General features: G+C 48.4%; 1 protein-coding gene across 1 annotated transcript; it reads left to right on the forward strand.

Annotated features, from left to right (window-relative positions):
- Positions 1 to 2,525: 2,525 nt before the first annotated feature.
- On the forward strand, positions 2,526 to 23,005 carry LOC147616169 (uncharacterized). The gene is made up of 7 exons (XM_086778815.1): positions 2,526 to 2,813; positions 3,804 to 3,914; positions 4,414 to 4,482; positions 4,679 to 4,810; positions 4,886 to 4,963; positions 5,050 to 5,178; positions 22,706 to 23,005. Exons 1-7 carry the CDS (start codon positions 2,607 to 2,609, stop codon positions 22,898 to 22,900), a joined length of 921 nt encoding a protein of 306 aa, XP_086634941.1. The 5' UTR covers positions 2,526 to 2,606; the 3' UTR covers positions 22,901 to 23,005.
- The last annotated feature ends 1,807 nt before the right edge of the window (positions 23,006 to 24,812 follow it).

Consider the following 24,812-nt stretch of genomic DNA (forward strand, 5'->3'; position numbering starts at 1 on the left):
TTGGACAACTTAACCCACTATGCCAAAGATGGAATCTTAGGAGATGCAAGAGAGATGATTGAAATAACACCCTACTAGGAGCAAACCATGAAGGGATATCTAATGGACATTCGACCTAACAACATAGAAATTGATAATGAAAGAAAGCCTATGGCAACCAAGACTAGAGATGTTGTGTTTTCCAAAGATCCAACCATCTAGCACTTTGGAATTTAATACCCCTTAACTCAATGGTAGCATAGAAACTCATCAAAGAATTGGTAAATAGACTATGTGGCCATTTTGGCTAGAAACAAGCACATTAGAGTCACATACATTGTAGGAGCCACTAATTATTTCGCAAAATAGACAAAAGCAAGGATAGAGCACATGTAGATTCCAAATCATCCATCAAATTTCTTTATAAGCAAGTGATGCCAATTAGGATGCCCAAGGACATACACTTTATCAAAGATGTGATAAAAGATATGGTAGTGGAACTTATGGTGGTGCATCAGGAATCCCACATTGTATTACCCATAAGAAAATGGCTAAGAAAAGGCCACCAAACAAGGCATTGTTCCTAATATAGACCAAAGCTTATGAGGCTAACTGATTAGGAATACAAGTCTTATGTAATATTATGGGCCAACAGAATTGTAATTAAGACCATCACATTCTAAAGCCAGATTCTAAAGTGCTTTCACAGTTGTTTTTGGTTTAGAGGTGGTTATGCCATAAAAAGTTCTCCAAGCGTGAGGATAGAAGTTACAGAATAGGTAGACAAAAGGATGAATTAATATAACAAGGAGACTCCAAGATCTAATGAAGTTAGGTGAAACTTGGCTCTTATCTTGACACGCACACTCAAAGAAGGCTTGGAGAAAGGGTTAATTTGATAGAAAACATTGAGAGATGGCGATATGGCACTTGAATCATTTTGGCACTTGAGAGATCTACATGTTTAGGACCTCCAAATGAAAATTACAAATGCCCAAACTCAAAAAGTCGGATAGATAGTAGCACTCTTGGCTTTGGCCTCATGTCTAAGCCCTTAAGGCTTATTAAGACAATCCCACTAGGAAGGGAGTGTATATTCAACGTGGCAAGTTGGTTGATGTTCTCATAATGTTGGGTTGAATAAAATTGAAGAAACATCAAAGTTTTCATTGAAGTAAGATGAATGCAAGGTTTTAAAGGGCCACAATTTAGAGCATGTTAGTGTTGAATTGGATGAAAATGTGATTAATAAAAATATTAGCAAAGAAATGGATCCATTTTGTGCATAAGATAAGTCATGTGTCATGTTATATCTTTGCTACAATCTCACATCCTTCAGTAGTTTAGTGTTTTGGAGGATAAGGTGTTCTTAGATAACACACTAAGCATAGAATGTGTTTGAGCATTGTAATTTGATTTTTGATTCCCCCTTGAGTTGATATGTGGCAAATCTTTTGTTTACTAGGTTGCCTAAGTTTCCATAAAATGTCTTTTGATACCTCTACTTTCCAAGGCATAAAACTATGCTTGGTGTCAAACCTTCTGGAGTTGCTATACTATTATTTGATGGATTGACCTTTTTAATCAAGCAATTGAGTAAAAAAATGATTTGAGCTCCTCAATGGTGATGAGAATAATGTGCTCTTAGGCATGCTCATAAGTCTCTCCTTAGATTAGATGATTGCTTTGGCAATTGATGTAATTCACATCAAGCCAATATGAATGGCGGTAGAAAAACTTTTATAGTGGTATGATTGGCATCGCTTTGCATCTTTGTAGACCTAAACCTTGCTCAACTTTAACAAAAAGTTAATTAATTTACGTGTTTTTTGTAAACATGAAAAAACAAATTCTTTTCCACATCTTTTAAAGCTTGCTACCATTTTGCCAAACCTACTAGTCTTATACACCATATATCGTGCCTTTAAAACTAAGAGAAGTATCTCTTCATAAAATGCTTGCCTTGTTTATTGGCAACAATAAAGGGACAGAAGGGGAAAAGACAGCAATAACCAATAAAAGGGTGGAGAGAGAGGGGGAGGGGAGGAGAGAGAAAAGAGAAAAATAATAGAAGAAGATACTACAGCCACAAAAGGGTGGGGAGGGGAGGTCTATGAAATTTTGAGGTTCTATAACAGTCAAGGTAAAGCATGTATTTATTCAAATTGCTACTCTTAAAGCATTGACTATATGGAGTTAAATGATGTTTTAAACCTTTCCAAGTTCAATATGTTTCATTTTGGATGAATCATGAATGAACATGAGAGGGCATGCAGAGAAAAGATTAGAGAAAAAGGGAGACAAACGAAGACATTTTCTCACGAGCTGGAAGGAAAGCAAGTGATTTTTGGAGAGCAAGTGATTTTTAATATGTATATTTCTTTTGATGAGTCTATTTAATGGGGCAAGGGAGAGGTCAAGTCCCCATAGGCTCTCCTTTGGGTGGGTGGACACTCAAGTTGCTACTACATAAGGATTACCCAAGGACAACCCAAGGATAACTCAAGTTGCTACTAGAGAAAAGGAAAAATAAAAATAAAAGTCACTACGAAGATTAAGCTTAAAGACGAAGACCGATAAGATTTCGCTTCGTTAATCAGCCAGAGAGTCTTTGATACGAGAGACCAATGGCGAGAGGCATTGCCATTGCTTTTCTTTATATGTTTGCGTGTGCAGCCATAGCCATCGCTGTTGCGAAGCCTTCATCGAAGTCCGCCCCGGCTGTTGCTCGCAAGGAGGACATCAAGTACATCAAGTGCTCCGTCTGCAACGAGATCGTCAAGCACCTCTCCAGCCAGGTCAACAAGAAACGAGAAGAAGTGGCCCCAAAGCAGGTGTGAACCCTAGCCCTTCTGCTTCTGCTAGCTCTCAACTCAGCACAGTTTACTTGCTCAGAATAAAATTGCACCACAAAGCAACCATCTTATATAGCTCATGAAATGCATTTTTTTCCTCCTTCAGAGAATATCATCTATCCAAAAGAGCATCAATTTCATCTGGTTTCATGCATCAACTAGGCATGCATTTGGGTTTTGCATCGTACAGCATTGTGACTTTTAAGTTCCTCCCCATATAAATTAAGGATATTTTTTATGGTCGCAGTTTGTGCATGGGTTTAATTCTGATTAGACGCTTGTCACAATCAATCAATTCATAAACACGCTTCCGCAACAGAGTTTCGGCGAGTTTTGGCTAGGAAACGGATGTTTCTTGTTACTATGCTAAACAGATCCGCACCTCAACTTTGATGATGATTTGCTTTCTGTGCTGTAAAGGAATTAATGCATAGTGGGCATGGATGAGATGCCTGAGGTATACATCATCAGTAGACATATTTTTGTCAGTCCCAAAGAGAACTATAATTTTTTGAAGGCACTTAAGAAAAGTGGGGCTCATTTGGCACTAAAAAAGAATGGGGCAGAGTTACTATTTTACTGGTTGGTGGCAACTAGTACCATGGTATGAAGAAAAACCCTGCTTTTGTCTAGGATGGTGCATGTTGTGATCCGGTATCCATTAAATGTAGATAGGTATATCTAAGTCACAATTTTATTATCTGATGCTTGATATACCACTCATGGGTCAGAGTAAGATGTGGTAGACCTCAAAGCTTTGGGCTTGGATGACTAGGCTACCATTAACAGATGGCACATAGTACCATATCACAAAGAGATAACTGCCTCTGCTGGGGGAGGGATGGTGTATATAATGACCTACTAGCATGTTCCTTAACTGTGGCTAGGCTTGCCTAAGTCTCAATTCTGCAGTTTGATGCATGATATATCTCTCATGACAGTTCTTATTTTTTCCCCCCTTTTTGGCAGTTGTCCGAGTATCAAATTATAGAATTGGCAGAGAACATTTGTAATTTGAAGAGATCAGAGGGTGATTGGATGCTATATGAGGATATTGTGGAAGAAGGCGACAAACTAGTGGTATTTGCTCATAGCAATCATGGTGGCTAATGCTTAAGTGAGAAAGTTCTAGTTTTGACGATCTTTTTTACTGTCTCAATGCAGCTATTATAATACAGCCAAGGTAGGTGCCTGAGCATGACAGCTTGTAGTTGTGCTACCTATTTTCATTACGCAACACCTAAGTTTGTTGACTCAGCTTTGAACGTGTGCAATCTGGTTTTCAAATCAGTCTTCCTGAAAATAAAATTTTGCTTAAAATTTGAGCAATGGAGACTGCATGCTAACCTCATGGTTTTACAGTTTCAAACATCAGGGTCTGAGGTACTCTCTAAATTTAGATGCACATATGTTGGGCTTGAGGTCTTGAACCTCATCATTAGTGCTTGCAACTTTTTGATACCAAATTTTTATTTAAAACATGCATAGAGGGCCTCTTGCCTCCAAAATCGTTACCTTAGCGTTTGTTATTGAGTTGGAAGCCCTTTTGCCTAAAATTTATCGGCTTTTGTGTCTTCAGCTAGTTGAACGAAAGGAAGAAGGAGAATGCAAAATGAAGTGCAAGACGGTTGAGAAGGCTTGTCAAGAGGTATGTGTTTGTTTTCCATTGATTTCCATGTCCTTGCTTTCTTTAATTTCTCACAAATAGATTCGTGAAAGAAATGCAACTTGTACAACTCTGCTGGGTTATAGGACTCTATGCACATCATGAAACCAAGGAAGTTGTTTATTTTCTGGATTTACGTTGAGCTTGTATTTTTTAGACATGGCTATGCTTTCTGCAGGTTATGGGTGATCATGATACTGATGTGGCTGAATTTCTGTACAAAGGAGCAGTACATACAGATGAGTTATCAAAGTTTCTTTGCAAAGATCTCAGTAAAGCTTGTCTTGGCAAGATACCCCCTGTACCAAAGGTATACATGGATAGTAAAGGTGTCTTCGGATTGATGTGAACAGATGTAACCTGGCCTTTTTGTCATCTCTCACAGGACAGGATACCAGGAGAGTTGTTTACTCCAAAGTCCTCAAAAGATGCTGAGATTGAGAGGATCATGCGGTCTATGAGTGTAAGTACTGGTGACATTTTCAAGGAATTGATTTAGAAATGTATGTTGATGTTTGCCATGGATCATGCATCCAAGCTATTCTACAGGATATGCCTGGGGCACCTGGCATGAAAGTGTATTCCAAAGATGATCTTATGAATGGCATGCCTAACTTAAGCGGAGATGAAGATGATGAGGATGAGGAAGAAGATAATGAGGATATGACTCCAAAGAAAGTGAGTCCTGCACTTGCTCTTTCTTTTTCTTGCTTGTTTTTCTTCACTTTAAGAATGAACAGTTTATTAGTAGCTTGGCAACATGGCACATTTGGCGTACTTTGGGGGTGTCCAGGGTGATTGATTAGTCTATAGGATGTAGGAGTTTCTTCACTGGAATGAGAGGAAGGGCCCGTTTTCTTAGACGCTTTATTGTCTTTATTGCTGTTATAGGCCCTCATGTGGCTCTTTCCCCCTTTCCTGTAGTATACTCCTCTGAGAGTGGCTAGTTAGGGTTTATTATTTTAGGACGTCAATTTTTTTTGAAACTTTAGTACTTTTTGGGGCTTCTCATGCATAGCCTTTTTGGGACTACTTAGGTAAACCCATACTAGTGGGTTTCAAGAGAAATAATTGGACCTAAAATTTTCCTGAGCTGCACATGCTGAAGAAGAATGTGCCGCTGCTGTTGCCTCTTTATAGGCTGATCTCTTTTGATGAGATGCTATGGCCACCGTTTTTCTGCTGTTGAGAGAGCTTATGACGTTGCCTGCAGCTACTCGCTTATACAACACGAGAATGCTACCACAATCGATCACCTGGCCTTGGAGAGTTGCTTGTCAACTGCTGATATGCAAGAAATGTGCTGCTGCATAAGAAAAGTACCTTACCAATGAGGACTGCCTATGAGCAGTTGGTTGCTTATGAAAGCCCAGAAGAAGGTGCCGAATGCCCAGATTGAAGGCAGTTTTGAAGATGATCAAGACCTCAGGGATTGTTGTCTCTTGAAAAACGATCCTTCTATTAGTTAATGAGAAAACGCCATTAGGCTACAAAGCTCACCTCACAAGGAGGGATAATAAACACAGTGAACACCGGAGCTCCACCCCCGTGGCTGGCCGCTCTCTTGGGGGGGGGGTACCTAGTAGTACATGCGGGAGGTGAGAAGAGCCAAACTGGAGGCCTGTAGTGCCAAGTGACATCCTCGCCCCTCGCGATGAGGCAAGGGCCAGGCTGCCAAGTGCGGAGGAACGCCTTGCGGCGACCTCTCATGCGATCCGAGTCGCCCTAAAGTTTCCCCCAGTGTCCTCTCAAGGTGTGAATGATGTCCACCCAGAGGGCCTGTATGACCTCCGCCGGTGGAGTCGCCTGGCGGTCTATGGCCTCCCTGCATCGGGCTCTCCATATGTGCCAAGCCGTCATGTTGCTGATCATCTCCCATCTGTGCCCGTCCCCCTCCTGGGAGTGCCGAAGAGAAGTCTGGCGTCGGAACCACCGCAATCGCCCTATCAAAGACCTGGATGGTCACACTGCCAGGGACGTCCTCGTATCCAAGGGCCGGGCCGCTGTCAGTGGCCCAAGCCACCGCACCCCACGTCACCATCATCTCACCTGGCGAGCCTGCAAAAACCATCCTGAGAGCGCGCTGCCAGACCTGCTGTGCTTGTGGGCAATCCCATAAGCAGCGCCGCTGCGACTCCTGTACATGGCCGCACCGAGGGCAGGACGCTGGGTGTCTGCCAAAAGCTAGCCAAGCCCCCACAGCCAGTCCACTATGCGCTGTAAGCCAGAGAAAAAGTGTCACCTTCCGGGGCCGGAAGCTGGCCCAAAGGCGCTGCCAGAAGTCCCTAAGGAAGGCAGGGGAGAGCCCCTGTCGCCGCCAATGCTCGGCCGCCGCTGGGGTGCCCGCTATCCTGTGCCTCTGGATCCGTCGCCCCAGCCTCGCTGTGTACTGAAAAAAGGGGGTGCCTGGGCTGGTAGGGGCCGAGTAGGGATCTCGCCAAAGCCACTTGCCTGGATCCCACTGAAGGCGAATAAGAGGCTTGTTGTCCCAAGCCCATAATCTCCAAGAATAGTCCTCCCCTATCGAGGCCGGTGAGGGGTCTACATGCCACTGTCTCTGATGAAAGCCGACCACCCGCACCCTCTGAAAGATACAACCCTGGAACTCATCCAAATCTAGTCGGGTCCTCTGAAGCTGGCCTCCCTCTCCCACCTCGAAGGTGAGTGGGGCGACTCTCTCTGCTGAGCCGCAGACCGCTAGAAGGATCTCATGCCGAGTAAAGACGCCCATCCACTGTGGAGGTGGAGGGTCCTGTACTGGAGTCCGCCACTCCCGGGGGATGGCCGTCTCAATGTCCTGCCTCATCAACTCTCTGCCCCTCATCCCGCTGAGTCTCCTCTCCTGAACCTCTAGAGGCAGCTGCTGAAAACATATCCAGTCGTTTAGGGACTGGGCTGGGCCGGAGCTCAACGGGCCCCACGACACGTGAGATCGTGATCCAACGATATGACCACTGGGAAGTCGGATCAAGGGGTTCCAGATCAATGGCTGCCTCAGGCGCTCCTCATCGGTGCCCGGGGGAGTCTGGAAGAGTGACGGCCTCAGATGCTCCCAGGCCCTCAGAAGGCTAGCTGCAAAACGCTCCTAGAAGCCAAGGCCCACTCCTCTGAATCGCTGCTCTGTAAAGATCCACCTGATGCTGGGGGTCCAGGGGCCACTAAGAGAAGGAGTGCGGCTGAGAATCCTGGAAACAAGAAACTCCTTCCACGGCTCAGCGCCTGGTAGGAGGCCACGAACCACCAACTTGCCAAGTAAAGCTCGGCTCTGACAAATAGGATCAACTATGCCCAGGCCGCCTCTCTCCCTCGGCTGAGTGATCACAGCCCATGCCACCTTGGCCCTGGCGGGCCGCCCGTCGCCACCGGACCAAAGAAAGTTCCTGATGAGCCTCTGCACCTGGCCAATGCACGCCCGAGAGAAGGCCCCAGCAAGAAGTGATGTACCACATGGTAGCAAGCAGAACCTGGTTGGCCACAACCACTCGGGCAGCCAGAGATAAACGAGCGGTACTCCAATACAGAAGCTTCTTCCGAATGCTCAGGAGAAGGGGGGCTATCTGCGGCTCCGGAGATATGTCAATGCCCACATAGCATCCCAAATAGCGCACTGTAGTGCCGGGGGGCAGCCACTGAAACCCATCAACTGGCCTCCAAGTCGGGGGGGGGGCACAGAACTGACCCACAACCCACACGACTTGTGCCAGTTGATCAATTCGCCCGAAGCTCTGCAAAACCTGTCCATGGCTGAGGCGAAGCGGCGGAGGTTCTCCTCCCCTCCCTGAAGATAGACGGCGGTGTCATCTGCAAACTCCGAGTCTAGGAGCTCCTCCGAGGTGCGGATGGGGAGCTGGAGGCCCCGCAAACCTGTATCCTGTGCCGTCAAGAAAGTGCTCATGGCCTCCGCCACAAAAAGAAAAAGAAAGGGCGCCAAGGGGCACCCCTGTCGCACCGAACGCGAGAGCTGGAACCTCTCTCCGCGCACGCCCTGTATCAGCACCTGGCTGTGAGCCGATGTGTAGAGTGCAGAGACCCCACGGATCCACTGAGGGGGGAAGCCCATCCTCTCCATAGTGCCTTCCAAGAAGGCCTAGTCCACCCGATCATATGCCTTCTCGAAGTCGAGAAGGAGCACTGCCAGATCCTCCTGCCGAAATCTAGCCAAAGCCGTAGCCTCCCAGAAAGAGAAGATGTTATCCAGGATGTTCCTATCCTGGATGAAGCCTGTCTGTGTGGAGTGGATGATGTCCGGAAGGTGAGGCTGAAGCCGCCTGCTGATCGCCTTAGCTAGGACCTTGTAGGCCGTGCCTAGCAAGGTGATCGGTCTCCACTGTCTAATCTCCAGTCTGTCTCCTCCCTCTTTGGGGATCAAGTGAATCAACCCCTCTGCCATGCTGTCCGGCATGTCTCCCGACTCCATGATCTCCTGGAATGCCAATCTGAAACCCCTATGCAAGAGACCCCAGTACCTCTGGAAGAAAGCCACTGAGAGACCGTCCTCTCCTGGGCATTTGCCCCGAGGAAGTGCCTGAAGAGCCGCCTCCAGTTTCGTATCCGAGAAGGGGGAGAGAAGGGAGTGCTGCAAATGGGCCGGCACAACCGGTCTCGTGAAGCTCCAGACTGCCTCCCGAGCCTCTCTCACCCTGTCATCTGTTGGCTCAGCAGAGAGCAGATCCCTGTAAAAATCTGTGGCGATCGCCCGAACTCTGGGGGGATCCACCACTACCTGGCCATCAACCTGCCGAAGACGCTTGAGACCCTCTCGTCTGAAGCGAGGCCCACGCCTCAAAGAAATCTCGAGTCACTCTGTCTCCAGCCTGTGTCCAAAAAGAAGCCCGAGCATGGAATCGGAACTCCACCCTCCTCTCCTCGATGGATCTGATCTCTGTGCGAGCTGACTCCATCTGCTCTGAAATCCAAGGGCGCGTAGGATCCCTCTCCTGAAGTCTCTGAAGGGAAGCTAGACTCCTCCGCAGGCTCCTCTCCTGCTCTCTGAAAGCCTCCAGACGGTCCAGGGCAGCCTGTCTGAGCATCCTACCGATCTCCTGTAAACCCCTGTCAAGATCGCTGGTTGCCGATCCTCTCCTGAATTGAAGCTCCTGCTAGACCTGCTCAACTCTGGTCGCAATCTCGGGCTCCTCTATGAGACAATCTGGAATCCGGACGCTCTGGCCTTGCTCTCCTCTCGTAGGGTCCTCGATCTGGAGAAGCACTGGAAAGTGGTCTGAAAACGAAGAGCCTGCAAGTATACCCACAGTGCCACCTCTATCGCAAGCCCACTCATCAATGTAAAACCTGTCGATGCGGGAAAGGTTAACTCCTGTGGCCCGTCTATCCGAGCGCGAGAAAGATAAACTCCCCTGCAACCTGCCAAACTCCGAGAGAGTCCACGGATCGTGGCCTCTCACCTGCAGCACTAGTTCCTCCCAGGCAGCGAGCTCCGGCCCATGAATGGTCTCCTGGCTGCCCCCCATCCTGTCCTCTGCATCCTCCAGCATGTTGCAATCCCCCCCCTAGGCACCAATGGTCTGCCATGGGGAGGGACTGCCTAATGGTGCTCCAGAACTCAGCTCTCCCGGTCGCCCCATTAGGGGCGTAGAAGTTGAGGAAGCCAATGCGGTCTTCCCCAACCCGAAGGATGATCCACTGCGCTCGACCCTGGACCAGAGTGCCAGAATCCACAACCTCGGATAGAAGCTGCTCGCTGACTGACATGCATACTCCACCCTGGTTCCCCTGGGAGCCATATGCCGGTGACCAAAAAGTGTGACTCCTGCCTGGCAAGATCTTCCCGCAGGTACGGGTACGCCCGACAGAAAGGTGGTGCTCCTGGATGAAAAGGATATCTATGGGTCCTCCAACGAGAGCCCTCCGGATCTCCTGGCGAAGTCTGCCCCGACCAATGTAGCAGCGAGGTCCACCAAGACCCTGGATGTTCCATGAGAGGATCCTCATGGATGAGCTATGGCAAGTGAAGCAGCCGCCACTGGCTCACCCCTCTCAGCCGGCCCGGATGAGCTGCCCTCCACTCTGTGAGTCTTGGGCGCCGGCTTGGAGGGAGAATAGTCACTGTTTGTCCAGGTGCGGAGTCTCTCCAAAAAGAGGGTGACTTGTCTCTGTGTCTAGCCCCACTCCACCTTCGCCCTGTCCAAGGCATAGGCGTGAGACCAATCCTCTGCATATATGTATCTAAAGGTAGGCTGCATCCTCGGGGCGGCGTGGAGGAGAATCAGTAGCACCGCCTCAACTGAGGTGTGGACCGGATCCGCCCGCCAATCTCCTATACCAAACAAGCTCATGCGGGCTGAGTGTAATCGGGTCTGCAATAGATCCGTGAGCCCCAAGTCATTGAAGTGGTGAGAAAACTCCAGTATCTGATCACGCAAAACTTCCTCTACAGAGTTGCAATCCCATGCTGTGTCTGGGGCAACACTGAGAGGAAAGGAGAAGGCCACCATGCTGCTCACCACACTGAAGGAGAACGAGAGGGATGGCACACCACGCAAACTCGCAAGGGCGCGACCAGTGTGTAACGTGCGGAAGCTCTGGGTAGTCTTCTTTCAGCCCTAAACACTCTTGAAAACCTTCTGATGCAAAAACGCACCATCTGATGCAAAAACGCAGGTAGAGAGAGAGTAGAGAGAGAGAGAGTGAGAAGTGCTGGAATTTCAGTATATACTATGGTACAAAAAGGTACATATCTTTGCAGCCCTTGGCTGCCCTCTTGAAAAGGTGATAACACACCCAAAACTGCCCTAGACCAGGACCCTACTGATCCAAACCCCTAGTGGGTTGAATGATTAATTCTATGAGCAAGGGGGGCTATTTATAGCCCCTTGGAATAAATGATGAACTGGCCGACTGCTGGTCGGACAGTAACATGTTCATTAAAGCCCCTTTAATCCAGCCGACTGGATGTGCTTTTTGTCCTTGATGCGCCTGCTGCTGCCACACCTTCCTGGCATTGCTGACGTCAGCCGACATGCTTTCTGGTACAGCCGACAGCTCCTATACTCAGCCGACTGTACCCTGGTTCTTCTCCACATCCAAAGTGGCCACTTGTGCTCCAATCCCTGGCTCTGTCTGGTTCTGCTCTTTATCTGGCTGCCTCTTCTGGATCTAGCCCTGAGAATGTCCATGGCATCTGTGATGCACATGACATCCCCCTCTGCTAAACTTGATGACGGGAATCCAACCTGCTCTTGGATGACTGTCATCATCCCAATCCTGTTCCGAAGTCCCTCTGTCATCATCCATCCCTGGCAAACCTTTTTCTCTGAAAATCCGATCTGTTCTCCAAACCACTCTGTCTCTGATGAAGATCTATGCATCTGGTCTTCCTCTAGTCCACAATCCATTCCTGCCCTGGCTCTGAACACGGTCTTGGTCTGGAACTGAGTCTGGCACTCACATCACCCTTGGAGGATCAACCTCCCTTGGGACCGTAACCTGAGAACCTTTCTGGCTCACGGAACTGCCATCCCCATCTGGCACTGTGGAACACCACCAACACACCTCCTGGGAGTTCTTCCCGATCTGTGTTCCTGCCTTGGGCTTCGATTCCGTGTACTTTCCTGTACCTTGGACCTGTACACCATCATCTGGGACTGATTCAGCGTTTAGCTTTGCTGAGCCTGATGCTCTGATACCAATGTAACGTGCGGAAGCTCTGGGTAGTCTTCTTTCAGCCCTAAACACTCTTGAAAACCTTCCGATGCAAAAACGCACCATCCGATGCAAAAACGCAGGTAGAGAGAGAGTAGAGAGAGAGAGTGAGAAGTGCTGGAATTTCAGTATATACTATGGTACAAAAAGGTACATATCTTTGCAGCCCTTGGCTGCCCTCTTGAAAAGGTGATAACACACCCAAAACTGCCCTAGACCAGGACCCTACTGATCCAAACCCCTAGTGGGTTGAATGATTAATTCTATGAGCAAGGGGGGCTATTTATAGCCCCTTGGAATAAATGATGAACTGGCCGACTGCTGGTCGGACAGTAACATGTTCATTAAAGCCCCTTTAATCCAGCCGACTGGATGTGCTTTTTGTCCTTGATGCGCCTGCTACTGCCACACCTTCCTGGCATTGCTGACGTCAGCCGACATGCTTTCTGGTACAGCCGACAGCTCCTATACTCAGCCGACTGTACCCTGGTTCTTCTCCACATCCAAAGTGGCCACTTGTGCTCCAATCCCTGGCTCTGTCTGGTTCTGCTCTTTATCTGGCTGCCTCTTCTGGATCTAGCCCTGAGAATGTCCATGGCATCTGTGATGCACATGACACAGTGTCTCGAACGGGCCAGCATCCAGCTGGAGACACCTGAAAAAACCGTAATCCACTGGGAGCCCCATCACTCGCGGGGGCCCCCCAGGGGAGGCTGGAGAGAACTCTGTGGCGGGCGAAGCTAGGATCGCCATCTCCACTGGCCCGGAGTGGCGGTGGAACAGCCGCTGAATTGAACTCTGGCCTACCCAGCTGCGCTGCCCCGGGGCAGTGGGTGGTCTGGAGGAGAATCCTGGAGAGGCCGAGGGAGGGATGGTGGCTCACGGAGAGGAGGGGGGAGAGTGAGGAGAGGAAGGAGAGGCATCTGCCAAAGGAGAGGTGTCAGGGGGGGCCGCCGGGGGAGGCGGGAGGGGGGGGCTGGGCGGGGAAGGAGTGCTCTCCGAGTGAGGGGAAGAGGGGCCGGGGGTCGCAGAGTGCGGCTCGGGGTCCTCAGGAATCTGCTCCATGGAGGGGGCGGGGCCCCCCGAGGGGGGAGGCGGGAGCGGGGTCTCCACGTGGGGGGCTCCACCGGCGGCCTCAACGGGCACTGAGACTGAATCCTCGTCCATCGGGGTGGGACCTGCTGGCCGCCTATCCCTGACTGGAGCATAAGTGCGGGTAGGTGCCTGGACGCCAGCCGGAGTCGCCTGTCCGCCAGCCTGTGCTGCCTGCTGGCGTTTGCGACGGTCCCTGCGGGCCGGGCGTTTCCGCCGGCGAACCTCCTGCCATCCGCCAGCCTCCTGGGTCTGTGCGGCATCCTCCGTCGGGGCCTGCTCGTCAGATGATGGCGCCTGCTGAGACGAGCCAGGGATGTCCGGTCTCTGAGGTGGATGGCCACCCCTCGGGCCTCCTGAAGGGGGTCCAGAGGCGGCAGAGCGTGAAGGATGAACCCCCTTGCGGGGACAGGCGCGTGCGAGGTGGCCCATCTCCCGACAGATGTAGCACTGGCCGAGGAGGCCCGAATACTCCACGCGCTGTATCAGATGTCCTCTAGAAAGACAAGGGAGGAGGATCGTCTTCGGGAGGGACTCCGGTGACGGAACCACAACACGAATGGCCGGGAGTCCTGCTGCCCGAGCTATCACTGAAGCCGCTGTCTGAGGCGTCTCCACCACCTGCCCGAACGCCTTGCCAATGGATGACAAGATGGGGAAACCTGTCGCGCCTGCTAGCGGGTCAGAAGCGGGGTCGAAACCGTGAGTCCATCGCACCAAGAACGCCCAGGATGAGCGGAGGGCAATGGGGCTCCGAGCCAGCACCGTCTGAGCTGCCCGGGGGGGACTCGAAATCCACCTGGTAGTAGCCACCATAGTTTCCAGAAACGCCGTTTCTGGCCCACCGAAACGTGGAACACGTTTCGGAAACGTTTCCGTTTCCAGAAACGGCGTTTCCAAGGCCCTGTTTTTCCAGGGTTTAGAAACCCGTGTGCTGTTTTTCGCCGCCATTCTGCGCGCTTATTTCCGCCATTCTGATCTATCATTTGAGTCTTTGACATTGAACTTGAGCAAAGATGTATTTTTCAAGCTTTTGTAATGTTTTTATTAATTATATATGTATGTATTAAACCCTAAAACCGAAACTCCGTTTCCCCGTTTCTTCTCGAAGGCCGAAACTCCGAAACTCCGTTTCCCGCCGTGCTCCGCACCCCCGTTTCCGAAACTCGTGGAAACTATGGTAGCCACGTCCCAAAAAATCGACGTTGACGATCTTGGTAGGCACGCCAACGAGGCTGCCTTGCAGAAGGTCGCGAAGCTCTCTCCGCATCGGACGGCTACCCACTATCTTGCAGACCAAGGAGGAGGCCTCAAGAGCGGATACTGTGGAAACAAACAACTGATGATCTGCATCTGTGAACTCCAGACGGAGACCGGAATCGGCAGGGGTAGTCGGAGCGGCTTCCATGGAGTCCTCTAGAGGGAAAAGGCCAGAGACCGGGGTCACCAACGGGAGGGACACAGCCCTACGAGGAAACGGAGAGGCGGAAGGAGAGAGGATAGCGGGGGCGGAGCCGCGGGGGGGGGGGGGGGGGGGGGGGGGGCGCTGAGGCGGGGGAGCTAGCGGTGGGAGGAGGGGCGAGACGGAGGGGGAGGTGAGGGAGAAGGCGGGGGGGGGGGGGGGGGGGGGGAGATGGCGGGGGAGGACGCGAGGAAGGAGGCGGGGGGGGGGAGAGATGGTGGGGGAGGAAGCGAGGAAGGAGGCGGGGGAGAGAGGCGGAGGAGATGGCGGGGGACAGGCGGGGGGGGAGGGGGAGAGGGGGGGCGTGCGACGGCGAGAAGCAGCAGGGGGAAGGTAGACGGGAGGGGGATGAGGCCAGTTGAGGATTTATTCTATGTTCCACATGCACCTAAAAAGTTTGTTGTCTCTTGTTTATAGAGCAGCGCTGCTGAAAGTTGTTATTTGGACCGAGGGCCATTTCAGCTCAGAGAAGAAAGGGATTTGTAGATCTACTGCCCATGACTAAGGTTACTAACAATTTGAAAGCTGAAGTTGATATGAGGCTATGTCAATAGCCTTTGCTTGATAGGTGGAGAGGCAGTTGACTGATGCTGCACTTATTTTTGGTCAGATAAATTATGCAGCCAGCTTGCTGCCTGCTGGCACTCATGGTAGGAGAAACTGCTCAAAGTTATGGCTTAGATAAGTTGATCTGCACAGCTTTGCTTGCTGCCATCATTGTGGTGGGCTATTGTTTAACTAAAATGCCTAGTTCAGAATGACGCCATTCTAAAAGAGGTATGCGAAAGACACGCGAACCTAGCTTTGATACTGTTACAAGGCATTGAAACACAATGTCAGATCCATTTGTTGGAAATTGGGGGGCCGCTTCTCGGGAGGTCACCCATCCCAGTAGTGTTCACGCCACAACATGCTTAACCTCCACCACTCTAATCCCTTCCAAGCCACAAAAATTGGTGGAGGGATGAGAATGGACCTAGTCTTCCATTATTGATAGATGATCCCATTGCTTGGGACTTGTCACGTGCATCCGGCACTTGGATGCCACGTAGACATATCTATACAGAAGGTGCAGGATCTGGGATGTTAAACTGGTCCCATGTGAGCCCAGTCCGGGACGAGTCAGCCAGGGATCCATCCCAGTCGTCCGAGGTCAGGTGTGCATTGTCCTGCACATGAGTCCAAGGTCAGGTGTGCATTGTCCTGCACATGAATCAGTGCCAGTCCGTGCTGTGAGTCTCCCTTTGGAATGATGACAATGATTTTGTGTATCTGGTATGGTACCGGATGCCAGATCACTGTGTAGTTAGTTAGGGTTTGCTTTTAGAACAAGGGGCCAGCCCATAGGGCTACCCCAAGTCTTAGTGTGGGCATGGGGATGGTGTGAAACACTCCCATGAGGGCCAGGAAGGCCTTGGCTGAACCGACCAGCCATGGATAGGCCATGGAGGGCTGTAGGACAGCCCTAGGGGCAGGCTAGGGGAAGCCTACAGGCTGTTCAGCCCCTTATGGCTGTAAGGGCAAGTATGGGGCAGCCCGTACAGGTTGCCCAGTCCCCAAAACAGTCTAAAACAGTGTCCAGTCCTACCCTAAATCAGGCGCCTAGTGCCAGCTAGCCAAGGGAAAAGATGCGGATTGCGATTGGCCAGATACGGGTTTCTTCCCACCGCCTCAGAGTGGAGACAGGTAGAGCAGCTGGAAACTTCTAAGGCAGTACGAGAAAAAGCCTACACTGTAGTGGCAAATCTATCTCTTTTTGAGATAGATATAGATTGGACTTTTAAAATCATTTCCATGTGTGTATTGAGTCAATAATGGTTTTATCTCATCATTCACCAAGTGCTCAAGCAAACCAGGGCTAGGACAGCAAAGAAGTTGCTAAAGCAAAGGGGTGGAGGACTGCAGGTCAAGGGCAGAGATTTCTCAGCCAAGAAAGGTCAAGATTTCTGTATTTTCTTTTCAGATTTACAACATTCTAATAAAGCAAATACACCATCCGTGGTGGGGGCCCTACAGAGGGTATTTGGGACCCAATACTGGTCCTCTCTCTCTCTCTCTCTCTTTTCTGCACATCTTCATTCAGTTTTGTGCGTTAATTCCGTTGCGAAAAGAGTGCTGATTTCTGAGCATTGAAGTTACCGATCTTCTCCGAAGCTTCCGCATGTTACAGTGGTATCAGAGCCTACTTTAAGTGCAAAGATTCAGCAAAGAAACCAGAATTTTTTCTCGCTCGTGTGGTTGGTTTTCAGACGCTGGTGGGCTACCCCTTTCGGAGTGACCCCTGTCCCTCGAAGGACGGTTGGTTTTCAGCCTCCGGAAGCCTCCGGAAGTCTCCCACACACATAGTGGATGCTCAGATTGCACTCCAGAAAGGAAGTGCGTTTTCCTGCTATGGCGAGCTTCGACGACGAGAGAGACCAAGAACCATGGGACTAGAGTGCACCAAGCTTGAGTGTTGCAGAGATGTTTGAGCAGATGATGCGAGCAATCGCAGACCAGACGACCAAGTTGGAAGAGCAGAAGGCGTAGATTGAGGCTCTAGAAGAACGTACCCGTTCTCCAGCGTCGCGTTTTCCATCTCCTTCTCCCTCTCCTTCCGTACCCTAGATTCTAGATCCTCGACACAGGGACCCTCTCGCGGGGTCACGACCGTAGCCGAGCTCTTTGCTTGAGTTGCAGATGCGTACATTGGAGATCCGACAACGTGAAGACGAAGCCGTGCGACGTGTGGAACACGAGCGTTACCTAGCAGCTTTGGACGCCAGATTGACACCGATGGCATCCTCGAATCATTTTCCCGAGAAAATGAACTTCAGTAAGTATAATGGTAAACTCGACCCCACAACTCTCTATTCATGGTTGCATCAGTTTGAAGCTTACTTTGCCGCAGTTAGAAAGACAGATACTGACAGAGTGATCTTAGCCAGTTGGTACTTGGAAGGTGAGGCCATTCCTTGGTGGACTCAGTGGGCTCATGCCCACACCAGATTAGGTATGGCAGCTTATGTGTGGGACGAGTTTGTCCGTGACCTTAAGCAACGGTTTCTACCGCCCCACTACCTTGAGCAACAAGAATTGTTGTAATCTGGCTTCATCCGCCCAAGCGCGTTGCCATTTGCAGCACTGATCTCTTCCAACCACATCATAGACATATTCGGTACCACTTTTGTTGCTGTTGCTGCTGCCGAGGAGTGCACATCATCTGCTTCATCATCATCGGCTCTTCAGGTCAGCACATCAGTGTTTTACATCAGGCCACACCTTGGGACAGCAGCCCACTCTCTGCTACAGGTCAGTACATCGGCGTTTTATATTAGGCCACCCTTTGGGACAGCAGCCCACTCTCTGCTACAGTAGAGGACTTCAACGTTTTTCCTTAGCTCATGGGACAGCAGCCCATTCTCTGCTACACAGCACAACACTTCAACGTTCCTATCTTGGGACAGCAGCTCACTCTGTGCTACAGTTTATCATCATTTTTCTTCTTGAGTTTACCTTGAGACAGCAGTCCACTCTCTGCTCACCATCTCACATCATTGGGACAGCAGCCCTCTCTGCTCCTCACCACCCCTCAGGTATTGCAACACCCTTGTTACTAGAGCTTGTACCCATAGTTGCATTCCGTACCCGTACTCATCCGATGTGTACCTTTAGTACTCTCTGGACCACTCCATACATACCATACCTCGTACGGATAAGTTCTTCGTACCAAACATGAGGTTCAATGTACAACACTTATTTGGCCCGTTTTTTAATTATTTTAGTCAGTGGTCATTGCTCAGTAGTTAATAGATTAGTTTTCATTTCAGTATTACCATTGTCTTTCATGCTATTTTTGTATGGATGCTAGATATTTCTTATTTTATATACATAAATATATATATATGTATATATGTATGTGTGTATATATGTGTGTGTGTGTGTGTGTGTGTGTATATATATATGTGTGTATGTATCTATTGATCATTTTCATGCTTGTACTGGCCATTTATGAGGCCTTGCATGTGCATTTTTATTTAGGTATTTTTTTTCCTATTTCTTAATGCTTTTATAGCATTTTTATGCTATTGTGGAGATGTCGGCCTGCTACAGCTGGCCAACCAGCTCTCCTGGAGAGTATATAAGGGCTGTCTCCCTTTCCCCCATTTGATCTCATTTTTCAGCATTCTCTTGAGGTCATTAGCAGTTGCTTTTGCTTCTTATCATTGTACAGCACCTACGGGCTTCCCTCGTACTCAGTTTTTAGCAATAAACATCATTTTCCAGCATTTACAGGTCTTGTACGTTGGCCTACATCTGTGTTTTCTATTTGCTTCACTTTCTTTCCTCGGCTCCGACATCGTCTTTACTTCTGCACTGGTCTTCTTCTACTTAGAGTCACCTCACATCAGAGGGCCTTTGTACATACGTTCCCTCACCCTTATATATAGACTCACTCACCTATTTCATGCTGTGTTGTTCTGCTCTGATCTCTTGTACATCTTGTCCTTTCGTCCTTTTGTCCTCACATGGTATCAGAGCTATCGTGAGCAAAGGGATTGAAGACCTCGAGAGCACACAACATGGATCGTCTACCCACACTCCCGGAGGACCAATTTTTCTCACCAAAAGTTGATTCTCCAAACTCTGATCTGGACCACACAGGGAATGGGACTTCTTACTCAAAGGAGAGCCCCGTTGAAGATCTCACTTTGGGGGACGATCGTTCCATCTACATCACCTCATCTTCACCACCTTTTCCATCACGATCTACCTCTCTGACTTTGTCAGACTTTGCTTCCAGAGGGGGATACATTCCTTCTGCCAGTGTGTGAGTGTGGGACCTTGGCATCCTTTATCTTCTCTCATGGTCCCCTTTTTTGGCCTGAGAGGGGGTGTCTGAAAATGGTATTTGTCTTAGAAAGGGGAATTTTCTGGATTTTCTTAGGTTTTATTCATGTTTTGTGGGTCTTGCTGCTGGCCGACAGCACCTGGCCTGGCCCACCAGCAGCCCCACATACTATATATAGCGTTGCCTTATCACGACTTCATAGACATATTCGGTACCACTTCTGTTGCTGTTGCTGCTGCTGGGAACTGCACATCATCTGCTTCATCATCATTGGCTCTTCAGGTCAGCACATCAGTGTTTTACATCAGGCCACACCTTGGGACAGCAGCCCACTCTCTACCACAGGTCAGTACGTCAGCGTTTTATATCAGGCCAGCCTTTGGGACAACAGCCCACTCTCTCCTACAGTAGAGGACTTCAGCGTTTTTCCTCAGCTCATGGGACAGCAGCTCACTCTCTGCTACACAGTACAGCACTTCAGTGTTTTATCATCACTACCTATCTTGGAGCCCACTCTCTACTACAGTTTATCATCGTTTTTCTTCTTCAGTTTACCTTGGGACAGTAGCCCACTCTCTGCTCACCATCTCACATCATCGGGACGGCAGCCCCCTCTGCTCCTCACCACCCTTTAGGTATTGCAGCACCCTTGTCGCCAAAGCTTGCACCACCACCACTCGGGATGGCAGCCCTGTTTGCTCCTCACCACCACTTAGGTATTTGTCACTAGAGCTTGCACCACCACCACCACTCGGGATGGCAGCCTTCTTTGCTCCTCATCATCACTCAGGTACCGCAGCATCCTTGTCACCAGAGTCTGCATCCCTTCCGCTGCTCACTACCACCTTGGAGTGCCTCTGCATCCACCGACGCGAGTCTTCGACACTGACCACCTCACGGAGTGCCTTTGCCTCACATCGACGCGAGCCTTGGTCACCGACCGTGCTTCATCTCCGACATCGTCTTTGCTTCTGCACTGGTCTTCTTCTACTCAGAGTCACCTCACAACAGAGGGCTCTTGTACATATGTTCACTCACCCTTATATATAGACTCACTCACCTATTTCATGCTGTGTTGTTTTGCTTTGATCTCTCTCCCACACTTGTAACACCGGCTCTGAACTTTCTTGTGCACCGTCGAGAGTGCCTGATCAGGTCCGATAGACGATGAAACTTTCAATTTCCCCTGTGAAACTAGGATGGATTCCTCTTCCAAGAGGAGAGTACACAGATCATCAAACTCGAGGGAACGTGTTGTGATCTGAACCCGCAAAGCTCAGGAAACCATGTCATAATTTGCAGGAAGCCTGATGAGGAGGAGAGCAGCTAACTGAGAAGAGGTCAGGGTAGTACCCATTGCCACTAATTGGTCATGAATTACCTTAACCTTCATCACAAATGATTGCATGGAAGTCCCTGTTGTAAACTCCAGAGAAAAGAGCTGATCCAATAGGTTGACAGACCGCATTGTAGAGTCCCGTGCATATAGATCTGTCAGCTTTCTCCAAACAGCAGCAGCACAATCCAATGTTTGCACGGCGGGGAGACCTCTGGTGAGATGGCTCGTACAAGTGCAGAGTGAGCTTTTGAGTCTTGATTCTCCCAAGCTGAAAATTCTGCGAGAAAGGCATCCTCGTGGTCTTGAGTCCACTTCCTAGAGTTGGTAGGGCGTTCGAGCTTTCGTTCGTGGCCCTGAACAATCTCCTAGAGTCCCGTGTGTGTGAACCAGATCTTCATCTGTAGCTTCTAGTGATCATAGTTTGAACCATTGAACTTGTCCTCCTTGTTCGTGCAGGGGGAGACCCATGTCTGCCTCAAAGAAGCTATGTCTCAAACAACCTCTGTAGCTAAGCAATCCACGTGCTCTCTCAAGCACCTTTCCACAGGATCCAACTAGGGACTAATAGCCCCCTCTGAAGATGCAGGCTGGACAGCAGCAAAAGAAACCCAAAAAACACACCACCGGGAACCTCCTACCATAAAAGAGGGAGGGGATCTTGGAGGGAGAAGAGCTGATGTGCCACTTGTCTGATGCACTCACTGAATCTGCAGCTAGAACTCCTCCACTTGCCTTTGTAGAAGAAAACACAGCTTGGGGGCTGGCTGACAGCAGTTGGAGAGCTTGTAGAGCAAAAACGCAGCTAAGAAAGAAGAAACGCAGCCACTGTTTGAAGGATCTACAGCCTGGAGAATCTGGGGAAGCAGAAAACGTAGAGGAACAGATTGTGCAGCAGCCAGAGCCTAGGCGAATGATACCATGAAAGAATGTGCACAAGCGGAAGCAATGAACATGCGAGAGAGAAAGATTGCAAGCAAGAACTGAGCTTTATTAGCTTGAGGTTACAGAGTACAAGAGCCAGCAAATAGGGCAATGAATGATATGATTGAATGAATAAAGGGAGCAACTCTTATATACTTGTGCATGAGGCAGTCGGCTGTAGGAAACAGGCCGACAGCTCCACGACAGCATAAATAGAGAAAGATGCAATATTTTAACACATATGAGCTTCCATGTGACACATAAATCAGTTGTTTTTATCAATGCAACTTCACCACCTTCCATCTTTTACATTTATTTTGACCTCTAGAGTCTAACCTTCTGAACACGTCTAATGTTCCATACATGTAAAACTAGAAAATGCAGTCTCTCCCTCTCTTGCCTGGCCACAAATCTCAATGCCATGGCTTGAAAGTTGGCATGCCATCTTGCAAACCAGCATAGGCTCTTGCCTTATTCCTCTTTTCAATTGTATGCTCAAGCCTCTGCGGTGTAGTGGCTCCCCACTGGCTGCATTATCCGTTCTTCTTGGCGCAAAGTATTGCCACTTGATACTGTGCATTTATATGAATAGCTAGTGTGCAAAATTTATCACTGGATATTGTGCATTTGTGTGAATAGCTAGTGCTGGTTCTTAGCAATGGGCATATATTGGCTACAGGCTAGTAGATAAATGATGTCTAAAAAGTAACGGGATGTCAAGTATTTTTATGTAGCTTTTACCTCCTTTTTGGCACAGCCTCTACATTTGTGACTCATAATATGCAATTTAAAAGCATCTTTTTTTAAATAAGAAAAGAGGAACTCTTGAATAATCATGTGGGATGAGTTGGGGCAGCTTACATCTGCGTCACCTTGACCATGTTTTGATGTATTTCAGGGGACATCCAAGGACGCTGCAACAAACAAGCTTGTAAACCATGGTGAATCCTTCTTGGGTGCCATGAGACGTGGAACACAAGAAGCATTTTGGAGCACTCAGAAACACATTAAGAAGGCCTCAAATTGGTTTAAAAAGTGGTGGTCTGGAAATTCAAATTCAGAAATGTCCAAGTCTACAACTACTGAACTCTAAAAGACGAGGTTTTCAAAGTGTTTTAATTGAGCAAATGTATTCCAACAGCCAGTATGTTGCTCAGTTTTGATTCTCCCGATCAATAGAAAATTACACTTTTCTCAAGAGCAACCAATTGGTTGATCAACGTGCATAGTAGTTTTAGGTTATCAAAAGGTTCACAGCTAGACTACTGAAGTGTTCCTGCTTGCCCCCCTAAATTGTACATACTCGCAAGTTGTACCATCATCTTTCTGGGCACTCAAGAGGTTGTGAGGCTAGGTTTAGGTTTCAAAACCTTTGTGATTAGACAACTTATTGTACATGCTTTCAAGTTGCACCATCATATCTGTGGGAACTTAGGAGGTTATGAGGCTGGTTCATCATCATATCTCTGGGAACTCAGGAGGTAATGAGGCTGGTTCACCTGTTGGTAGGTTACATTGGGTTGTGAGGTTTCTCTCTCTCTCTCTCTCTCTCTCTCTCTCTCTCAGAAAAGATGATCCGACTCCACTTCCTTTAGGAGCCTCCATGAAGTTTGCCGATGTCGTTCCTTCTCCATTGGGTTTGCTGTGCCAGTCTCTTGCCATATGTCTTGGCTTTCCACAGTTGTGGCAAGTGAAGGTCCTTCCTCCTACTCTGCCTCTTCCTCGTCCTCGTCCTCGAGAGAATCCTCCTCGGGTGAAGAATGCTTTTTCTTCTCATGTTGTTGAGTCCAGCCATTTCTTCTCTTTGCCTCAGGTCTCTTGCTCTAGTAGAGCTCCTTCTATCTCGTGTAGCTCCCATTCAAGTACATTCTTTAGTGTTGCCACAATGCTTTCATATTCACCTTTGTCCACACTCTTCAGAAGCACTGCTAGTGCCTTATTATCTTTGACCTTTTTGCCAATGGCTACCAGTTGTTGCTTAATGCTTTTATATTTGTTCAAGTGTGTGATTAAAGGTTCACTTTCCTTCATATCCAATTTGTAGAATTGCATTAATAGATTCATCTTTGAATTTTTAGCTTGTGTGCCAAATAATTTATTGACTTTATCCCATGTATCTTTTGCCTATTGTATGTATCCATGTGATGTGATGAATGATTTCATCATTTAAACTGAGTGTGATAAGTCCCAATGCTTTTTCATTCTTGCTCTTTCACTCATTTTTTCTTCTCACCTTTGGGCATTCATCTCTTCCCTCAACTAGCCCCCATAAATTTTTCCTCATGAGCAGATACATGGTTTTTGTCTGCCATGTATAAAACTGCTCCCCATTAAATTTGGCTATTTCTTGTGCCGTACTCGTGATAATGTGAAAGGGGTCTTACCTCTTGATCCAATTTCAAGATTCAAGGGCAGTCTCTATCCTTTTACAACTCAATCTGGTGTTTAGGAGATGATTACAACAGATTTATCAGCATAAAATTACCAAAAATTATATTAAATCAAGGGTAACCAATTTGTACTACGGAATGGTTGGAGTATCAAGCCATCTCCGAATTGCAATATGAAGTTATAGGGATCTGTATCAGATATCTAATGGTGGTTAATTTGAACTCTCAATTGCACCAAAATATAGTGATTAGTACTGATTAGCAAATTAATCCTCTATTTTGTGCACCAAAATATAGTGATTAGTATTGATTAGCAAATCAATCCTCTATTTTGTGTGCAAAAAATAGAGTATGCGGGGAGTCCAGATCTGAGGCCTTAGAGTTCAAATGAGCTCAAATGCTTTCAAGGCCATCAATAGCAATTAGTCTAGTAGAGGATTAAGCGAAGAAACACAAGATTTGACCAAACATTGAATGCTTAATCTTTGTTTTACCAAAATCACCTGCAGATTTGATGAAGAGCTTAGATCTCACTGTAGACTTGATCAAATCAAATTCTGTCTTCACCAGCTTGTAGAGCACCCTTGAAAATCCCTAGGGCCAAGAGGAATTAGA

The sequence above is a fragment of the Cibotium barometz genome, chromosome 39 (assembly GCF_041138505.1).
Source record: "Cibotium barometz isolate CiBa-2024 chromosome 39, ASM4113850v1, whole genome shotgun sequence".
NCBI lineage: Eukaryota > Viridiplantae > Streptophyta > Polypodiopsida > Cyatheales > Cibotiaceae > Cibotium > Cibotium barometz.